At 54.6% G+C, this 18,652-nt stretch overlaps 1 protein-coding gene and 1 long non-coding RNA gene across 3 annotated transcripts in view; one reads left to right on the top strand and one right to left on the bottom strand.

Annotated features, from left to right (window-relative positions):
• Nucleotides 1-18,503, top strand: part of LOC131588532 (uncharacterized) — a 45,244-nt gene extending 26,741 nt beyond the window's left edge. The window contains exon 2 of the long non-coding RNA XR_009279604.1: nt 18,045-18,503. This is a non-coding gene — a long non-coding RNA (uncharacterized LOC131588532). The remainder of the gene's footprint in view (nt 1-18,044) is intronic.
• LOC131588398 (olfactory receptor 52B2-like) lies at nt 5,033-12,238 on the bottom strand. Of its 2 annotated transcripts, none has more exons than XM_058857281.1 (2): nt 11,890-12,238; nt 5,033-7,267 (listed from the first exon to the last, which is right to left on the bottom strand). In XM_058857281.1, the coding sequence occupies exon 2, from the start codon at nt 7,259-7,261 to the stop codon at nt 6,311-6,313; it is 951 nt and encodes a 316-aa protein (XP_058713264.1). In that variant the 5' UTR covers nt 7,262-7,267; nt 11,890-12,238; the 3' UTR covers nt 5,033-6,310. The 2 variants fall into 2 exon arrangements, with proteins under 2 accessions (XP_058713264.1, XP_058713260.1); XM_058857277.1 differs by lacking the exon at nt 11,890-12,238 and adding an exon at nt 7,440-8,747.
• Nucleotides 18,504-18,652: the final 149 nt, after the last annotated feature.

The raw sequence follows: 18,652 nt of genomic DNA, 5'->3' as shown, positions 1-18,652 counted from the left end.
AAGACTATATTATTACAGCTAAATTTTCTAATCTTATACATATAATATTCATTATAATACTTGCAAAAAGCCAATAATATGATATCCATTTATAACAAGGGGTTAGGGATGGGAATCGGAATCATGGAAAAGATCTCCACAGTGACCGAGTCCAGCCATCAACCCAGCTCTGCCAGCACGGGCCAGGTGCCACAGCCACGTGGTTTTGTGTTTTTGTGAACATTTCCAGGGACAGGACACCACCAGCTGAGCCAGAAGAGTGAGCAGTGACAGCAGTGACATCTCTGACAGCACTGAGAGCATCTCCCTGCTGCAGCCACCCCCAGCCAAAGCCAGGCCTCAGGAGACACTGACCGTGGATTTACCGGCTGATTGTGTCTCAGCCAGCCTTGGACTTCCTCTCCACAGCCCAAACTGAGCCTGGGGCACGCAGGTTTGGGGACATTTCCAGAAGAGGGGGGCAGAAAGCAGGGAGGTGCCATTTGGGACGTTCCCAAAGCACCGCGGCAGCGCTGCGAGGTTTTGGCACCGAGGGCAGAGCTGACGTCGCTGCTCAGAGGTTTCACTGATGGGACTCAAGGGCAAAGTATGGAAAGAGCGTTTGGTCCCTTCTCTCTGTTCTAATTACTGTGTTAATTCATGTGGGGTTTGTTCCTAGCTACAGGACAGTTACAAAATCCTGGATCTGGAGCGGATGGCTGTGATCTGTTCTGACATCCTGCGTCGCGTTCCCAGGGGAATTTCATGACCCATTTTCCCACCAAACCCCTGCAGTGGGCTTCGGGCTTCCTGTCCAAAGAACTTCTGCTCTCAGCTTCAGACAAAGAATTTGTCATTTGTCTTTATTTTCAGCCTTGCAAGGCAGCGGTGCCTCATTTCATCCCATTTCTGTGGAACTGCAGCCACTGAGAGGCTGCAGAGCCCTCGTCGCCACCACACAGGACTGGGGACAAGGCTTGGATCAATTCAGCTTTTCTTTCAACTCTCACAGTGTCTGAACTCACTGAGCCAGGTTCTCCCTGGACTTTCTCTCTGCTGGTATCTTAGGTGAAATTTCTATCCATTATTTTCATGTTATTTTTTTCATTTTTATTTTATTTTCGTTTTTTTGCATTTTTTCTCAAGACATTATTCAATCCCTGTCTATCAGATGAACAGTTGTAAGTTCTGTGGATCAGAACTTTCACAATTACTGGGAAAAAAAAACCTCGAAACATCCTCAGAGAAGTCATTCTGAGTCATTCACCTGCCCAAGACAAAACCTGGATCAGAGGAACTGAGAAAGCCAAACTCACTGCTGGATGGACACATGGGCTTTAATCATGACTCTAAAATAGCAGTATTTTACAAAATGACCAACATTGCTGTGGGAACTTCGAAATTATGGAGGCAGCTGATAAATGGATAAATTCCCTGAAGTTTTTGCCTAAATTTGTCTCTCCTTCATGGATACTTTATCCCAGAGACACCAGGGAAAATGGTAAAATAGTCAGTGGAGTGTTCATTATCCACTGCTGTGGACCTGGGCAATTTATAAAATTAAATATTATGGCAACAATAAAATATATTATTTTATATTTATATTTAATTATTTATAATTTAATATAATTATATATAATTAATTATATTTAATTGATATTCATATTTTATATTATTTTATATCTATTATTTCTATATTTCTATATTATTTTATTAAGCCCCTCTGCTTCAGAGGCAGCACACAGATTTTCTGAGGGTTGAGAAGGTTGTACTGGGAAGTTCTCAGTCAGGATTATCAGGGATAGAAATTCAAAATGGAAAACAAGTTTTTATAGTTGAAACTTGTCATGTCCTTGCAAGTAAACAGCTTCCAGCCTGAAGAAGGAGCTCTGGGTATATCCAAGTTTTGTATTTCCAAGGGCTGAGGTCCCACCCACACGAGGAAGAATTTTTTCTTTATATTTCTTTATGTTTCTTTATTTTCCATCAGAATTTTGCCCCAGCTGTGCTCCCCAGGGTGGGAGGTGTGGGGCTGGCCGGGCTCTGGCAGCTCCTCTGGAAGGACAGAACTGCTCCAGGTGTCTCTCAGAGATGTCTCAGTCACAGTGACTCACTCTCCATACAGAGATGAGCAACTCTTAATTCTGGAAGAAACACTTCATTAGCATAAGATGATTTTTTATTGCTGTCATGAAAAGGGGGCTCATAAAAAGCAGGAGAGTGTCCGAGTGTCCTTCTTACATAGGCTGGAGTGCCAGGACAAGGGCAACAGTTTCAAACTGAGAGCAGAGGTTTAGGTGGGATTTGGGCAGGAATTGTTCCCTGGCAGGGTGGGCAGGGGCTGGGATGGAATTGCCAGAGCAGCTGGGGCTGCCCCTGGATCCCTGGCAGTGCCCAAGGCCAGGCTGGACATTGGGAGCAGCTGGGACAGTGGGAGGTGTCCCTGCCATGGCTGGGGGGCTCTGGGTGGGCTCTGAGGTCCTTCCAGCCCAAACCAGTCTGGGATTCTCTGTTGCCTCAAAAGAATGTGACAGGGTCTATTGCAATGTGTGTTCACTCTCTCTGCACCTGGCCTGGGAGGTTCAGAAAGGTCCCCTGCAGGGGAGCCAGTGGAATGAAAGGTTTGGTCCCTGAAGTCCGTCCCTCACCACGGAAAATCCCTGTCTGAAATGTGAAAGGCAGCACATCCTTAGCTGGTGAGCTCCAGGCATGAAGGGGAAAGCTCTCTTGCTCCAGCTGAACTGAATTGGTGTTGAACTGCAGGCCAGGTGGCTGCTGCCCTTGCACAGCCTCTGGGGTCACGATGAAACCTTCTCCATTAGACTGAGGCCCCACAGCATCACAGAATTCCGGGTCAGAACCCCCGAGACCATCGAGTCCAGCTCTGCCAAGGCCAGCACTGACCCTGTCCCCAGGTGCCACATCCCCAGGGCTGTGAAATCCCTCCAGGAAGGTGACTCCACCTGTGCCAGAGCTGAGCAGCCTGTCCAGCGATGAAACTTTCCCTAACACCCAACCTAAACCTCCTGTGGCTCAGCCTGAGGCTGGTTCCTCTGCCCCTGTTCCGGGAGAAGAGAGCAGCACCTTGGGAATCTCTTCTCCTGTTTCCTGCCCTGGGCAGGGAGCCCTGGGCCAGACCCCGTTTGCCACAGAGCTGGCTTTGGTGGGAGCTGGCCCAGGGCTGGCAGCAGGATGGGCACACCCTGTGGCACAGGGGGGGCTGAGGCACGGCCACAGCTCGGAAACCACCACAGAAAATATCCCAGGAGCGATAAAATCAGTGTCTGAGCTTTGTGCTTCTGCCTCCCCACAGCGAGGGCCACTGGCCGAGGGGCTGGGACTGGCAGCCCTGGGGGCATCCACTGGCCAAATGAAGGCTGAGGGTTGGATTTCACTGCAGTCTGGATCTCTGTCCATCCCAGCCCCAGCAGGAATGGCTGGAAGCACATTTGCATTAATTCACTGCCCTGGTGACCCCAGTGTGTCCCTGGTGACCCCAGAGTGTCCATGGTGACCCCAGAGTGTCCCTGGTGACCCCACTGTGTCCATGGTGACCCCAGAGTGTCCCTGGTGACCCCAGAGTGTCCCTGGTGACCCCAGAGTGTCCATGGTGACCCCAATGTGTCCATGGTGACCCCAGTGTGTCCCTGGTGACCCCAATGTGTCCATGGTGACCCCAGTGTGCCCCTGGTGACCCCAGAGTGTCCCTGGTGACCCCAGAGTGTCCATGGTGACCCCAGTGTGTCCCTGGTGACCCCAGTGTGTCCCAGATGACCCCAGAGTGTCCATGGTGACCCCAGTGTGTCCATGGTGATCTCAGTGTGTCCCAGGTGACCCCAGAGTGTCCCAGGTGACCCCAATGTGTCCATGGTGACCCCAGTGTGTCCCAGGTGACCCCAGTGTGTCCCAGGGACATTTCACGGTGCTGCTCCAGCCTCTGTGGGGTCCCTCTGAGGAGACCCTCGGTGCCACCCCTCACTCCACTCCCCTGACCCTGCAGGGTCCCTCCTGCCAAGGCTGCTGCCGAGGCCAGGGACGTGCTGTGCTGGCAGTGAGAGCTCCAGCCCCCTTCAGAGGGGTTTATTGATCAGCAAGGTGGTGTTCACTGCCCAGAAAATCACTCCTTTCCTCTCCCCTAAAGGATCATGACAGGGCACACACCCCTGAGACAAGCCCACAGCAAAACATCAGCCCAGGTGTGACACACCACAAAGATTTCTTGTGCTTTATAGGCAGATAGCAGAGTTTCAGTATAAATTAAACACAAATGGTTTTAGGGTTTAGAATCAGAGGATGGTGGGGCTTGGAAGGGGCTGTAGAGATCCTCTCTGACCTAAAGCAACTCAAACACTGGAAACCAAAGCAAAAGTGAGGTTTGTTGCTTACCTCAGAACTCTACAGAATCAGTGATTCCTGGCCAAAAGAACTGCACCGTGTGTGTTTTACAGGGAAACGGGGAAATGCTGTAAATGTGCTGGTTTTAAGCGTTGTAGCATCGGTCTCCTTCTCCCTGGCAGCTTTTCTGGCTGTGCTGGAGCCTTTGCACAGAAATTTGTCAAGGTCAAGAACCAGTAGAAACTTGACAGGTTTTGGAACTGAGAGAGCTGGGCTTGTTTTTACATCTGGGACACACAGCAAGGAATCTCTCTCTGCTTCCTTGCTCTGCACTCCAGCACCTTTCTCATTTCCAAGGCACCTTTTTGGTCCCAATGTTCCCCACCATGGCCATGACTGCAGCAGCAATTCCCCTTTTACTTTGGGGGTGAAAGTGAGGCACATCATCAACAATGACCCCTGCACTGAGGCACAGGGGATGAACCTGCTGAGGTCTCAGATTGCAACTGAGGGTCTAGAAAATGAGCGTTTTACCATTAAAAAACACCTTAATCCATTTAGCTTCTGAAATGAGGCTTGATACACCTTAGGCAAATCACTGAGCTCATTTTTGCAGCTCAGAATGAGAATAAATGCCACTCAAAATAGGAATGAACACCGCCTGTGTCCCTCTGCCTTCAGAAACTGTCAGGTGTGTGGACTCTGCCTCCAGGTGCCGGGGGATTTCAGCTGGAACGTTCTGTTGCTGCCATGGAACGAGAGATAAAGCATAAGGAATTCAAGACACGTTGTGGAGAGAGAACAGTGAGTTATACACGAGGCTGCCACGGGAAGCAGCCCTGGCTGAGGGCTCGGGGCGGTGTCTCCCAGCCAGCCTTGGACAGGCAGCTCATCCTCTCACCCACCCTCCCCTCACACAATAACAGTGCCCTGGGGTACCTCTGAGCTACAAGAAATGAAGTCAAGCCACTGAAAGAAAATCCTTGTGTTCCATCTCAGAACGGCATTAGATGTTTTTGGGGCTATTTTTAGGGAGAGTAACGTGCTGGCTCACACGGCTCCTGCAGCAGGGAGCCCTGCCCAGCGCTGAGCTCTGCTCTGGGGGATGTTGCTCTCATGCCTCCGGTTGCTGTTCCAAACTGATGCCCAGGAGATTTTTGAGCTCCAGGAAAGCAGCTACTCTGGAACAAAAGCGTGTTTAGGATTTGATAGCAACGATTTGCTTCAATGCCATTCTGTGATTTTTTTCAAGAATGTTTTTTTCACTGACATGTTTACTCAAAGTAAGGTCAAATGATACAGTTAAGGAATAAAGACACCCCATGAATGCTGAAGTGCAACACGGTTTTATTTCTGTATTATTCCTTTTGGAGATTTTTCAGAACTATGAATTTTAATGAAGAATAAATCGCTAAGATGAATTTCATTATACATGTGTCATTCAGAAGAACACATTCATTTTATGCCTTTCCACCTGAGTCCAGATTTATTGCCACAGCACAGTGGAATTCCACCTACCTCCTCCTTGTCAGGGGTTTACCTGGGAATTCCATCTGAGTATGAGGAAAAATTCTTTTCTGTGTGGGTGATTGAGCACTGGAACAGCTGCCCAGGGAGGTTGTGGAGCCTCTTTCTCTGGAGATGGTCAAACCCCACCTGGCTGTGATCCTGTGCAGCCTGCCTGAGGAACCTGCTTGAGCAGGGGTCAGATGAGCTGATCTCTGGAGGTCCCTTTCCACCCCAGCTGCTCCACGAGCCTGGGGCTCTGGGATTGCCCAAAGGTGACGCACCTGGGGTAGGTTCTCATTCCTTGGATCCCCCTCCTTCCACTGCCAGTCAGAGATGCTGATTTCTGCCTTTATCTCGCACTTTGCACAAAGCTGGGGCTGTGAGGATGTCGGGTGTTCTGTATTTGACAGGGGCAGCAGCCTTGGGCCGTTGCCTGGAAGAGCACTCAGGGCGGGGAGCTTGGAGTCCCCTTTGGGCACCATCACCTTCACTCCCGCGCTCTGGGCAGGCTGAACACCTTCACAACCTTGTCCCTGATCTGCTGCGTTCTCACCCCGTACACGACGGGGTTCAGCAGCGGAGGGAACAGCACGTGCAGGTTGGCCAGCAGGATGTGGAGCTGCGGGGGGATGTTGTGGCCGAAGCGCTGCGTCAGGGCGGCGAAGGCGGCGGGGACGTAGAACAGGAGCAGCACGCAGAGGTGGGAGCCGCAGGTGTGCAAAGCCTTGTGGCGGGCAGCCCTGGACGGGAGCCTGGACAGCGCCTGGAGGATGAAGCCGTAGGAGACGGCGATGAGGATCAGATCCAGCACGCCCACGGTGAAAGGCACCACCAGCCCGTACCAGACGTTGGCCGAGATGTCAGCGCAGGCCAGGCGGGCGATGCCGATGTGCTCGCAGTAGGTGTGCGGGATGACGTTGTGCCCGCAGAACGGCAGCCGCCTCAGCAGGAAGATGCAGGGGAAAATGATGCAGAAATTCCTCAGCAGAGCTGCCAGCCCCGTTTTGGCCACGGCTGACGGGGTCAGCACCGCCCCGTAGCGCAGCGGGAAGCAGATGGCCACAAAGCGGTCGAAGGCCATGGCCAGCAGGATCACCGACTCCGTCAGGCAGGTGAAGTGCAGGAAGAACATCTGGGTCAGGCAGGCACCGAAGGAAATCTCCCTGGCCTGGAACCAGAACAGAGCCAGCATCCTGGGCACGGCCGTGGTGGAGAGCACGAGGTCAGCGAGGGCCAGCATGGACAGGAAGAGGAACATGGGCTGGTGGAGGCTGCGCTCCGTCCCGATGGTGAACAGCAGGACGCCGTTCCCCAGCAGCGCTGCCAGGTACATGCAGCAGAACGGGATGGAGATCCAGACGTGCAGCTGCTCCATGCCTGGGATCCCGGTCAGGATGAACGTGTCTGGTGTCAGGCTGCTCAGGTTGGACGGGGGCATGTTCACCTGAAAGCAAAGGCAGAGGATAACACAGAACACGGTTACTTCAGTGCCTGAGCTCTTCCAGCAACACCAAACGCCCCGTGTCACCTGCTCTGCTCTGCAAAGAGCCGCAGGCACAAAGGCAGCCCCGTGGTCTGCCCTGTGTCCTTACACCCTGCTGCCTGTAAAAACACACCTCCAGATCTCCTCCCCACGTCACCTTAACATTTACACATCTTTCTTCCAAGTGCTGCCCCTTCAAGCAGAGTGACTACAGACAGAATCAGCTCCTCTTGCATGAATACTGTGATATTTCTGTGTCCTGTGAGTCCAGAGTAGAAGGAAGAAGTTGGACAATGAGAGAGGAATGGTCAAGTGTTTGCAGGATGAACAAGATGTTCCCAGGCACCGAGAATGGGGAGTTCCAGGGCCCCTGGGCTCACACAAGGATAGAGAACAAAATTAACTCCGGGCTTGAAGCTGGCTGCCCATGTTCCTTATCTCCAAACTTCTCTCTCCCTCCCCTGCTAGCTCTGAAACGCAGTTCAATTTGCTTTACAGCATTTTTCAGAGCAAATCTAGCAGAATTAAAATTTAAGCAGGCAGTTGGGAAGACCTTTGTGTCAGAGGAAAAAACCTGTGTGAGATGGAATTGTCCCTCCAGCCAAAGGAAGGGAGATGCTGCTGCCCTGGAGAGGCCTGAAAAGCCCCAGAGGCTGAATCAGACCCAGAGTCACACAAATTAAGATGGGATGTGACAGTTTTCAGCAGCTCCTACATTAACACTCACATCTCAAAACCTCAAAGCATAAGGAATTATCCGTAACACAGGAAGAAATGGTATAAATGCTGAAAAACTGAGATGCTGTTGCACACCAAAATATTGACTCTGTGTATGAAAAAGCAGCTGTATCTTCAACAACAGATTGGATTCTCTGTTCACACTCCATTTCATGTCTAAAATATCCTGAACCAAGAAAGTGTCCAGGAAAACACAATATGACAGTGGATCATCTTTTAAAATAAAATTAATCAAAACAATACCTGATTCTATAAGAAAAAGAAGAAGTAATATTTAACCATAACTACTATTCTCTAATAATTACAACCAATTTTGTAAATTTTTTAAATCAGTTTCGTGTAAATATTGCATGAAACAAAAACAGATGTGAGATGTTAAAAGAAAAAATACTACTAGCGCTGGAAGCTGGCAGCTGTGCTGCCATGCCAACAGCTCGGCCTCTCTGGCAAAATGCAAATATTAGACTGCAAATAAACAGAGATCCAGGGGGGAATCTCAGTGCACCCAGGAGTTCTGCACCGAAGGAGTCCCTCAGCTTTAGACCCCTTCCTCCATCATCTACCAGATCCTTTCCTCCATCATCCATCCTCGCTATAAAACTCTATTAATGAACTTTTTAATGCAGCTTTGCCCAGGCGGCTCCTCGGATCATTCTTCCCTCGAGTCTTTTCATGTTACTTTAAGCTCAGAGCGATTACCTGAGCACAGGCGGCATCCCCGGCCAGCGGCTCCGGGCTGTGCGGAGCTGCGGGGATGGGAGCGGGAGGCTCCGGGGCTGCGGGGGAGGAGGGTTCGGAGCTCCCGGCCCGGGAGGGGCTCAGGGCAGCGGTGAACGGGGGTTCCGGGGCTCCCGGCTCCCCGCAGCGGAGCAGCAGATCGCGGATCTCTCGCACGGAGGAGGCCGGGGCGGGAGCTCCGTGCCGGTATCGCCCCCGAGCATCGGCCGGGGCTCGGTGCCTCTCGGTGCCTCTCCTGCTCGGGAGGGATGGAGGGAGCGCCGTGCCCCGGCTGCGCTGAACGGGGAGCAGCTCCTCGCCAGCCCCTCGGCTCCCCACAGCTGCCTGCGGCCCCAAATGCCCAGCGCAGCGCCCCCGGGACCCCGGCCTGCGGGGAGCCCCGCTTCCCCCGGGACCCCGGCCTGCGGGGAGCCCCGCTTCCCCCGGGACCCCGGCGGGTGGGGCCGGCACCCCCCGGTCCAGCCCCTCCGTGTCCCCGGTGCAGCCCCTCCGTGTCCCCCCCTGCAGCCCCTCCGTGTCCCCCGGTCCAGCCCCTCCGTGTCCCCCCGGTGCAGCCCCTCCGTGTCCCCCCGGTGCAGCCCCTCCGTGTCCCCCCGGTGCAGCCCCTCCGTGTCCCCGGTCCAGCCCCTCCGTGTCCCCCCGGTCCATCCCCTCCGTGTCCCCCCGGTGCAGTCCCTCGGTGTCCCCCGGTGCAGCCCCTCCGTGTCCCCGGTGCAGCCCCTCCGTGTCCCCCCCTGCAGCCCCTCCGTGTCCCCGGTGCAGCCCCTCCGTGTCCCCCCCTGCAGCCCCTCCGTGTCCCCGGTGCAGCCCCTCCGTGTCCCCCGGTCCAGCCCCTCGGTGTCCCCCGGTCCAGCCCCTCCGTGTCCCCCCGGTCCAGCCCCTCCGTGTCCCCGGTGCAGCCCCTCCGTGTCCCCGGTGCAGCCCCTCCGCGTCCCCCCCTGCAGCCCCTCCGTGTCCCCGGTGCAGCCCCTCCGTGTCCCCCCCTGCAGCCCCTCCGTGTCCCCCGGTGCAGCCCCTCCGTGTCCCCCGGTGCAGCCCCTCCGTGTCCCCGGTGCAGCCCCTCCGTGTCCCCGGTCCAGCCCCGCCGTGTCCCCCGGTGCAGCCCCTCCGTGTCCCCGGTCCAGCCCCTCCGTGTCCCCCCCTGCAGCCCCTCCGTGTCCCCCCGGCAGCCCCTCGGTGTCCCCCCGGTCCAGCCCCTCGGTGTCCCCCGGTGCAGCCCCTCGGTGTCCCCCCGGTCCAGCCCCTCGGTGTCCCCCGGTCCAGCCCCTCGGTGTCCCCCGGTCCAGCCCCTCCGTGTCCCCCCGGTGCAGCCCCTCCGTGTCCCCGGTGCAGCCCCTCCGTGTCCCCCCGGCAGCTCCAGCCGCCCCGGGCGCCTCCCCTCCTGCTGTAGCGCATCAAGAGAGGATCGCAGCACCCCCCGGGCCCGCCCGGAGCCCCCGACGGCTCCGTGTCCCCCCAGGGCACCCCCGCACGGACGGGACCGACCCCCGGGCCACGGCAGGGCACAGCAGGCTTGGGAACACGGGCAGGAGCGAGGAGTCCTGCAAAGCGCTCCGACACCGGGAGCGCCGAGCAGCCGGGCGAGAACAGAGCGAGTCCCCGTAAACAGCGATCCCTGGTTTCAATAATTATTGTTATGCAGAGCGCTCTTGGTGATTAATTCGGTAAAAGGAATTTGGAAGAGTTTCCCTGCGGGAATGCGAGAGGAGGTCTGTGGGCTCGGCTGCTCCAGGGGATGAGAGGAAGAGTTGGGGGCTCAGGATCCCTCCTTGGATTGACGGCAGCAGGGTGACATGTCCCTGTCCATGGCAAGGCGGTGAAGCCAGATGACCTTCAGGTGTGTCCCGAGCCGTGACACGACTTTGTGAATGCCCGGGCCCTGTGTCCGTGACCACCCCTCCCTCCAGCCCCCAGGAATCTCACCATGCCTGGTGCTGCAGCCCATCCCTCTGCAGGCAGCATTTCCTGCAGGCTGCATCATTCCAGCACTAATGAAGCTCCAGTGGAGTGTCACCCCAGTGGAGAAACACAGGATGGTTTTGACCATTATAAAGCTAATAATTCCACCAGAGCAGTGGTGAGACTCAGCACCCCTAAACCCCCGGGGCAGGAGTGCTCGGGTTTGGTTAGGATTGCAGGCATTACAGGAACCATGGAACCACACACAGGCTGGGCTGGAAAGGACCTTAAAGCTCATCCCTTTCCAACCTCCTGCCACCTCCCACTGTCCCAGGAGCTCCCAATGTCCAGCCTGGCCTTGGGCACTGCCAGGGATCCAGGGGCAGCCCCAGCTGCTCTGGGCACCTGTGCCAGGGCCTGCCCACCCTTCCAGGGAACAATCTGCTGACAACATCTCACCTCTTTTGGTGTAAAACCACTCCCTTTGTCCTCTCACCCTCTGCTCCTGTAAAAAATCCCTCTCCACTCGGACTGCTAATCCAAAAAAATCCAAAATATGTGTGATGCCTGTCCGTGTTGCAGTCAGGGCTGGCACAGGGGGCCCGGAGCTCCCGGTGCTGCAGCAGCATCAGCGAGCAGTCAGTGTTCTCCAGGGGCAGAGGACACCTGCTGTCCTGGCCAGGCTACAGACGAGTCCCTGGAGCTGTCCAGGGAAGGAGCCAGTGCCAGGGAATGTGGGTGGGCACTGAAGCCCAGCCACTGTAGAAAGGAACAGATGGAGAAGGCTGGGTCCAGGCAGCCCCGTCTGTGGGGCAGAGGAGAACCACGACATGGGAAATGCGGGCTCAGGGGACTCCTGGGCTATTTCCACCTGAGACAACCACCTCACCCAGCCACCTGCAATCTGCCATGGCCAAGGCCCCCTGAAAACCTCCCTTGCTGCTCCAGACCCTTCTTTCCTGGTTCAGTAAATCCCCCATCCTGCCAAGTTGGATTCAAGGATGTAAAACACCCTGGAACTTCACACCCCAGCCAGCCTTTGGGTGCTCCTGGGGTTCTGCTGCCAGCCCTGCATCCCCACACCTGGGCACAACCCCTGTCTTCTCATGGGCTCCAGCAATGGCATATTTTGGCAGCATCCATGTTCAATTAATTCCCTGTTCCCAGAGCAGACACCCTCCAGCACCATCAGCAGAACAAATATTTACCCAGCTGAGAGAAAGTGTGTTTGTTTCAAAAGAAAACCTAAAGGAGGCGAATGTGTCTCACCAACCCATGGTTCATTTCTTGTTTGTGTGCTGTGTGGAAAGAAGTCTTCACGGTCCCCAGGTCACTGCTCAATTTCACCTGCAAAATCCCCAAACCAGTGTTCACAGGAGGACCAGAAAAACCCAGGTGCAGAGCAGACCACCCCATTTCTTCAGGCTCCACTCACAGCTTTCAGGATATTTGATGCTGACATCAATTTTCTAAATCACAAGAGTTTTCTTTCCATCAGAAATCTCCTGATCCGTTCACAGAGAGCCTGGCTCACATCTCCAGCTGGTGGCCCAGGCAGCTCCCAAGGGCTGGGGCGGTGTCTGTTCCCTGAGCGCCCCAGCGCGTGCTGCTGGTCCCAGAGCTGCACTGGGCACAGCCCCTGGCACACCCAGCGGGGACAGGACACCCCTGCCATGCTCCCTGTCCCCACAACAGCCCCTGCATCCCCCTCACTGCCAGAACAGCCCTGCTGCTGCTGGGGACAGCGGTGGCAGCGTCCCCACCACCCTCCCATCACTGCTGGCTGGAGCCCTCCCTCCAGATCAGTGACAGGTGATGGGATGGCACAAGGAGAAACAGCTTTAAACTAAAATAGGGAAGATTTAGATGGGACCTTGGGCAGGAATTGTTCCCTGGCAGGGTGGGCAGGGGCTGGGATGGAATTGCCAGAGCAGCTGGGGCTGCCCCTGGATCCCTGGCAGTGCCCAAGGCCAGGCTGGACATTGGGAGCAGCTGGGACAGTGGGAGGTGTCCCTGCCATGGCAGGGCTGGGAATGGGTGGCCTCTGAGATCCCTCCAGCCCAAACCATTCCATGATTCCATGAGTCAGGAAGGAATTTCTCACTGAGGAAACAAACAAGTTATTTCCTGACCTCTCATGTTAGCACTGGGCGCTTCCTCCTGGCACCTGCTGCACCCACATATCAACAAATGTCAACTTAATTAAAGCTAAAATAACTCAGTTGAACCAGTGCTTCTCAAAAGCCACATGGAATTCTTCTGTCTCTGAAATGGGCTTTAGTCAGTGCTCCTGGGATTGATTTTCTATTCACTCATGGAAGAACCACAGCTGGTGATGCTCACAGGAAGGTGTATGGAAAAGAGTCATGAATTCTGCTTCTGAGTGGTCTTGCAAAACTATGGAGTCCTTTCAGACCCTGGGATTTTGGCTCAGTGCAGATTTGCCCATCAGAAAGTGATTGCTGTTGTCCACATGGCCCTGCACCCCATTCTGAGAACTCTGACTGCTACAAACGAGTGCTGTGTCCATAAAACTCCAATGCTGGGTGGTGTTCTCCTGCAGGTCACAGAGTCCTGTGTGAAAAGGAGAAGATTTAAGGGAAAAACAGATGAAAACTGACACTGGTGGCTGCTGGAAGGTCAATACAGCAGGGCTCAAGCAGCCCAGGAGGATTGTAGAGACTTTGATGACCTGGACTTCAGTGTTCCCTGGGCTTTGGTGATCCTGGGTGGTCCCTTCCAGCTCAGGAGATTCTGTGATTCTGAGATCTCTCCTTGCTTAGAAGAGCCCCTCCAAGGAGAACGGGCAGGGACAGCTCAGAAATGCTGTGGATTTTCACACTGCAGACATGCACAGGAGTAGAGCTGGGGGCCACACCAGGTGTGAGACCAGGACACCTCTCAGTCCTTTAAAGATCTCACTGAGAAAACAACTTTGTACCCAAAAACTTCCCCTCTCCACACCGGCATGGAGAAGAGGGCATAGTAATTGCTGGGAAATCTACTGCTGTTCTCATGAGCCTCTCACAGCAGTTAATTATTCTCATTCAAAATAAGGCTTTTATTTCTAATCAGAATAAGTCTGGCTTTGTTTTCCCTTCATCCTTCCAGTTCATCCTTCTCGAGGGCATTAAACAATCCTCAGCATCAGATGTTTTCTCCTGAGACTTCCCCAATGAAGATGCCTCAACAGCTCTTTAAAAGTTAATGTTATGTACCCTGTAGAGAACAAGTGTTTTCTCCAGTGCTGGAATAATGTCTGCTCTGCCTTCCTCCTCACCACACTTCATTGATGTCTTTTCAAACACTGACCCCAAAACAGAGCTGGAGAGGGACTGGGGCCAAGGGCTGCAGGAATTGCCAGGAGCCAGGGAATGGCTGCCAGTGGCAGAGGGCAGGGCTGGATCTTGGGATCTTGGGCAGGAATTTTTCCCTGGCAGGGTGGGCAGGGGCTGGGATGGAATTGCCAGAGCAGCTGGGGCTGCCCCTGGATCCCTGGCAGTGCCCAAGGCCAGGCTGGACATTGGGAGCAGCTGGGACAGTGGGAGGGGTCCCTGCCATGGCAGGGGTGACACTGGGTGGCCTCTGAGGTCCCTTCCAACCCAAACCATTCCAGGATTCTAAGCCAGAGCATCCCCTGGATACTCCCCAGTCCTTGAGAAGCTGCACAGAAACAATCTCTGTCTACCAGGCAGAAATTGCTGAGCTCTGGGAGGGGTTGGGGGCCCGGAGATGAGACTCCCCCATGCCAAGGACGCCCATCAGGACACAGGGGATGGGAGCTGGGGCAGAGCCACTGCCAGCTGCCCTTACAGCCTGTTCCTTGCACTTCCTGAGACTAAAACAGGACAGAACTTGAGTGTTACAGGTCTTGAACACACCTGGCACAAGCTGACCCATAACAATGACTCACAGGCACAGAACTGTGGGGCACTGCAGGCTGGACAGGACCCAGGGGTGTCTCAGGTCCAGCTGCTGGCACAGTCAGTGTCAGCCAAGGGCCTGAGTCTCAGCTGTCTGCAAGGATGGAGCTCTCCAGGAAACCTGCTCTGGAAATCAGACAGCCCTGTGCCAGCTCCACCCCCTCCAAGGGATGTGTGGTGCACTCAGGGTGGTGCCAGGGCATCCTCCTCCTCCTCACCTCAACGTGGAGAGCCTGTTTTCCTCTTCTCCCCAGCTCAGTTTGCTCCCCTCCATCCCCACACCATTTCAAAATGTAAGCATTGTCTGAAGAAACAGAAAATCCACACTTTGTTCCCGTTGCATCTGGTAATTCACGTTGTCAGAGAGAGCTGGGATTCCAGCAGATGTTCCAGACCCCTCCTTTGCTCTGATGCACAGAGATCCCCAGATGCTGCTCACAATCCAGAGATGTCCATGACTGGGATTTGCTCTTCCTGACTCCCCAGACCAAGGGAAGAGCTGGGGGCAGAGGGTATTTAACCCCATAAATGCTGAAAGAGATCTCTCAGTAAAGCTCCCCCCCTCCTGTCCCAGCCGGGGCCAAGGCCACTCTGCTGAGGTCAAGGTGTCACCCACGGCTCACCTGAAGTCACCTGATGGCCTCCCATTCCCTCAGCACACGCTCAAGGAGCCTGTCCTGATCACCAACAGTTCTGGGACCAAAGTCTCGTTTTTCACAGCAAAGGACTTGTGTGATCACCCCCCTCTGCCCCTTCAGGACACCAAAAATCACCTGGGAGCTGCTTCTCTCTCCCCTCTGCTCAGGAGGGACTGGGAAGGAGCTGGCCAGGGGGAGAGGTGTCCCCCAGGGACTGGGCAGTGCTGGTGTTCCCTGGGGGCAGGAGCAGGAGCTCTCCTGGTGGCCAGCACCACTCCAGCCCTGCTGGCCCCACGCCCGGCTCTGTCTCCCTGGGGAGCGAGTGAAGCATCTGGGAGCTGGCCAAGGGACACCGGGCCCGTGCTGCCACCAGGTCCCCTCCCTGCAGGGGCTGCAGGTCCCACTGAGACCCCCAGGCTGGCACCAAGCACCCCCAGGCTCAGGGCTGGCTCACCTCGATTAAATCAGTGTCTCTGCATCAGCCACAAACCTCATTAGCAATGATTTTATTCCTGAGTTTACACAACTGATACCAATCACAACATCAGAGCCAGCATCTGGCCAGTCCCTGCAGGGCCTCTCCAGGAATCCACAGAAAATGAGACATAGATCGGAGTCAGATTTTGCACTTGGCCAAAGTCCACCAGCAGCTGCTTTACTTATTATTTATTAATTTGTTTGTGACATAATGAGCTCTATATCACAATGTGGTGAATATAAAAAATACTCTGGTTGCATCAACCCTTGGGGTAACTTTTTTCAGGCTTGGGGTAACTTTATCACCCCATGTGGATGCATCAGAAAATGAAATTCCATGTCTCCAGGGAAGCTGAATGCCCAAACAAGCACTGATTGCTGTTAATTACATTCCTGCCCTTTTATACCTTATTGATCAAGTCTCATATTCACTTTGCCATTATTTTATTTGAATCTAAAGGCAAATGAAGCTGTTTCAGATTTCTCTGATAATCCCATTTCTCTGTTAAATATAAACACATAAACTTATGGTTTTCCTGACTTAAGCCAGAAATTTTTTCTTTTTTTTTTTTTTTCCCCTAGTTTGGCCAAGCCAGAGGTACCTGAGGAAGGATTGCTTGCCATCTGCAGCAGGCAAACAGTGAAAGAGGGTGGGCAGAGAGCAGGGAGCACCGAGGTTGGGGCACAGGGGCAGTGGACAGAGCAGGGCACTCGGGGCAGCGTGCAGGGAAATGGGCTGGGGGCTCAGGGGCTTCCCTCCCACTGCTCCCAGCAGTGATCCCAACAAGACCAGGATGGAGATCCAGGGGAGAGACCTCTGCAGCCAGGTATCCCCTCCAGGGTGAGGGATGGGGCTGGGACCCTCCCTCACTGTTGGGAGCTGACGTGTCTCATGCAGCACATCACATCATTCCTCATTTGCAGGAGCTGTGGAATCATAGAAACACAGAATTACACAAGGTTTGGGCTGGGGGGGACCTTAAAGTCTATTTCATTGCACCCCCTTCCACTATCCCAGGCTGCTCCAAACCCATCCAGCCTGGCCTGGGACACTCCCAGGGATGGGGGTCCCCAGCCTCCTTGGGCAGCCTGTGCCAGGTTCAGGGGTAAGGAAAAGGCTCAAAGAGCAGGGGGATGACACCCAGGGCTGGCTCAGGAGAGCTGGTTCATGGCACACACAACTTCTGAGACACATTTTCACTGGGAATAGTAAATACTGAGCAGTTTGCTTTATCAGGGTGCCCCTCCACTCTCCTCATCCCTTCGTCCTGGTTAGGAACTGGCATTTCTGCTGCTGGAGCCTTTGAGACAAGAGCATCTTCTGCCTGCAGCTGCTGGGAGCTAGAGCAAAGCACAGAATCAGAGTCACTGAAGCTGGAAAAAACCTCTCAGGCCACCAAGTCCAACCATCCCCAGCAGTGCCAAGGCCACCACTAACCCGTGTCCCCGAGTGTCACATCCACGTGGCTGTGAAATCCCTCCAGGGATGGGCACTCCACCACCTCCCTGGGCAGCTCTGCCAGGGCTGCACAGCCCTGTCTGGAAAGGAATTTCCCCAATATCCACCCTGAGCCTCCCCTGGCCCAGCCTGAGGCCTGAGCTCTTCTCCTGTCCCTGTTCCCTGGCAGCAGAGCCCGACCCCCCCGGCTGTCCCCTCCTGCCAGGGACTTGTGCAGAGCCACAAGGGCCCCCTGAGCCTCCTTTGCTCCAGGCTGAGCCCCTTTCCCAGCTCCCTCAGCCCCTCCTGGGGCTCCAGACCCTTCCCAGCTCTGTTCCCTGCCCTGGACACGCTCCAGTAGATTCACTCTGGATATGCAAGGAGACCAAATTAAAAGCCCGAAAAGGCCGTGTCTCGGTTCTAGAAGACAGGTGTCTGCTAGGGAGAGCTGGAGCCTCCCTTGGGATGAAAGAATGCAGACCCCCTCCCTCCGAATTATTATAATCCTGAAATCAAGGGGCTTTCAGGCAGAGATCTGGGGATAGGAATAACAGTTCTTTACTAATATTTATAACCAGGCAAACAAACAACAATAACTACAGCGTTAGCAAGGAAACAGAACCAGGGAGCCCGTGAGAGCTTTCTGGGCTGAGACGGGAAGGGATGGAGGAGAGGCTTTGCTTCACAAACCCCCTCGGGCAGTGCCGGTGCTCCTGCAGGGCTCTGAGGAACACTCAGCTGGAACAGCAGGGATGAGCTGAGATCCCGGGATGGTGGAACAGCAGGGATGAGCTGAGATCCCGGGATGGTGGAACAGCAGGGATGAGCTGAGATCCCGGGATGGTGGAACAGCTGGGATGAGCTGAGATCCTGGGCTGGTGGATGAGGTGGATCAGCAGGGATGAGCTGAGATCCTGGGCTGGTGGATGAGGTGGATCAGCAGCTCCACGGCGGTGCCTGGCACTGCCACACGTCCCGGCAGGACAGGGGGTGCGAGGCCACCAATAAAGAGGGAAGAAGGAGAAGAAGCAGCAGCTCCGTCTGGGTGATGGAGAAATTCCCTTCTCTCTACTGCAACAGTTCCGTGCCCAAAAAAAGAATGTCTTTTCCCGAAGCCGAAGAAAACCAGCCCAAAACTGTCCCCACCCTCCTTTCCTGTCCCCTTCCCCCCCTGGACCCGGCCACTCTTTGTCTTTTCTCAAGCACCCACCAAGTACCCACAGTTAGGCTGTCCCCGCAACTAATGGGTAAAAATTCCCATTTGGGAATTTCTGGTTTGCCAAATGGGCAAACCAGAACTAAACAAAACAAAACAAAATAAAACAAAACAAAAAAAAAAAAAAAAACCAACAAAAAAACCCACAAAAAATAAAAGGACACCTAACCCCACCAGGCTGAAACAACAGTGCCATTCCCAGCCTGGATGTGTCAGTCCCTCCCCTCCTGAGCTGTCCTGCGGCAGCCGGGACAGCCCCAGCCGGTGTTGGTACCTGTC

This window comes from Poecile atricapillus, chromosome 1 (assembly GCF_030490865.1).
Source record: "Poecile atricapillus isolate bPoeAtr1 chromosome 1, bPoeAtr1.hap1, whole genome shotgun sequence".
NCBI classification, from domain to species: Eukaryota; Metazoa; Chordata; class Aves; order Passeriformes; family Paridae; genus Poecile; species Poecile atricapillus.
Note: the sequence above shows the minus strand (reverse complement) of the source record. Positions and strands in the feature narration are given on the sequence as shown.

Excerpts from the sequence above, each read along its gene's own strand:
- LOC131588398 (XM_058857281.1), bottom strand. The coding sequence starts at position 7,261 with ATGCCCCCGTCCAACCTGAGCAGCCTGACACCAGACACGTTCATCCTG.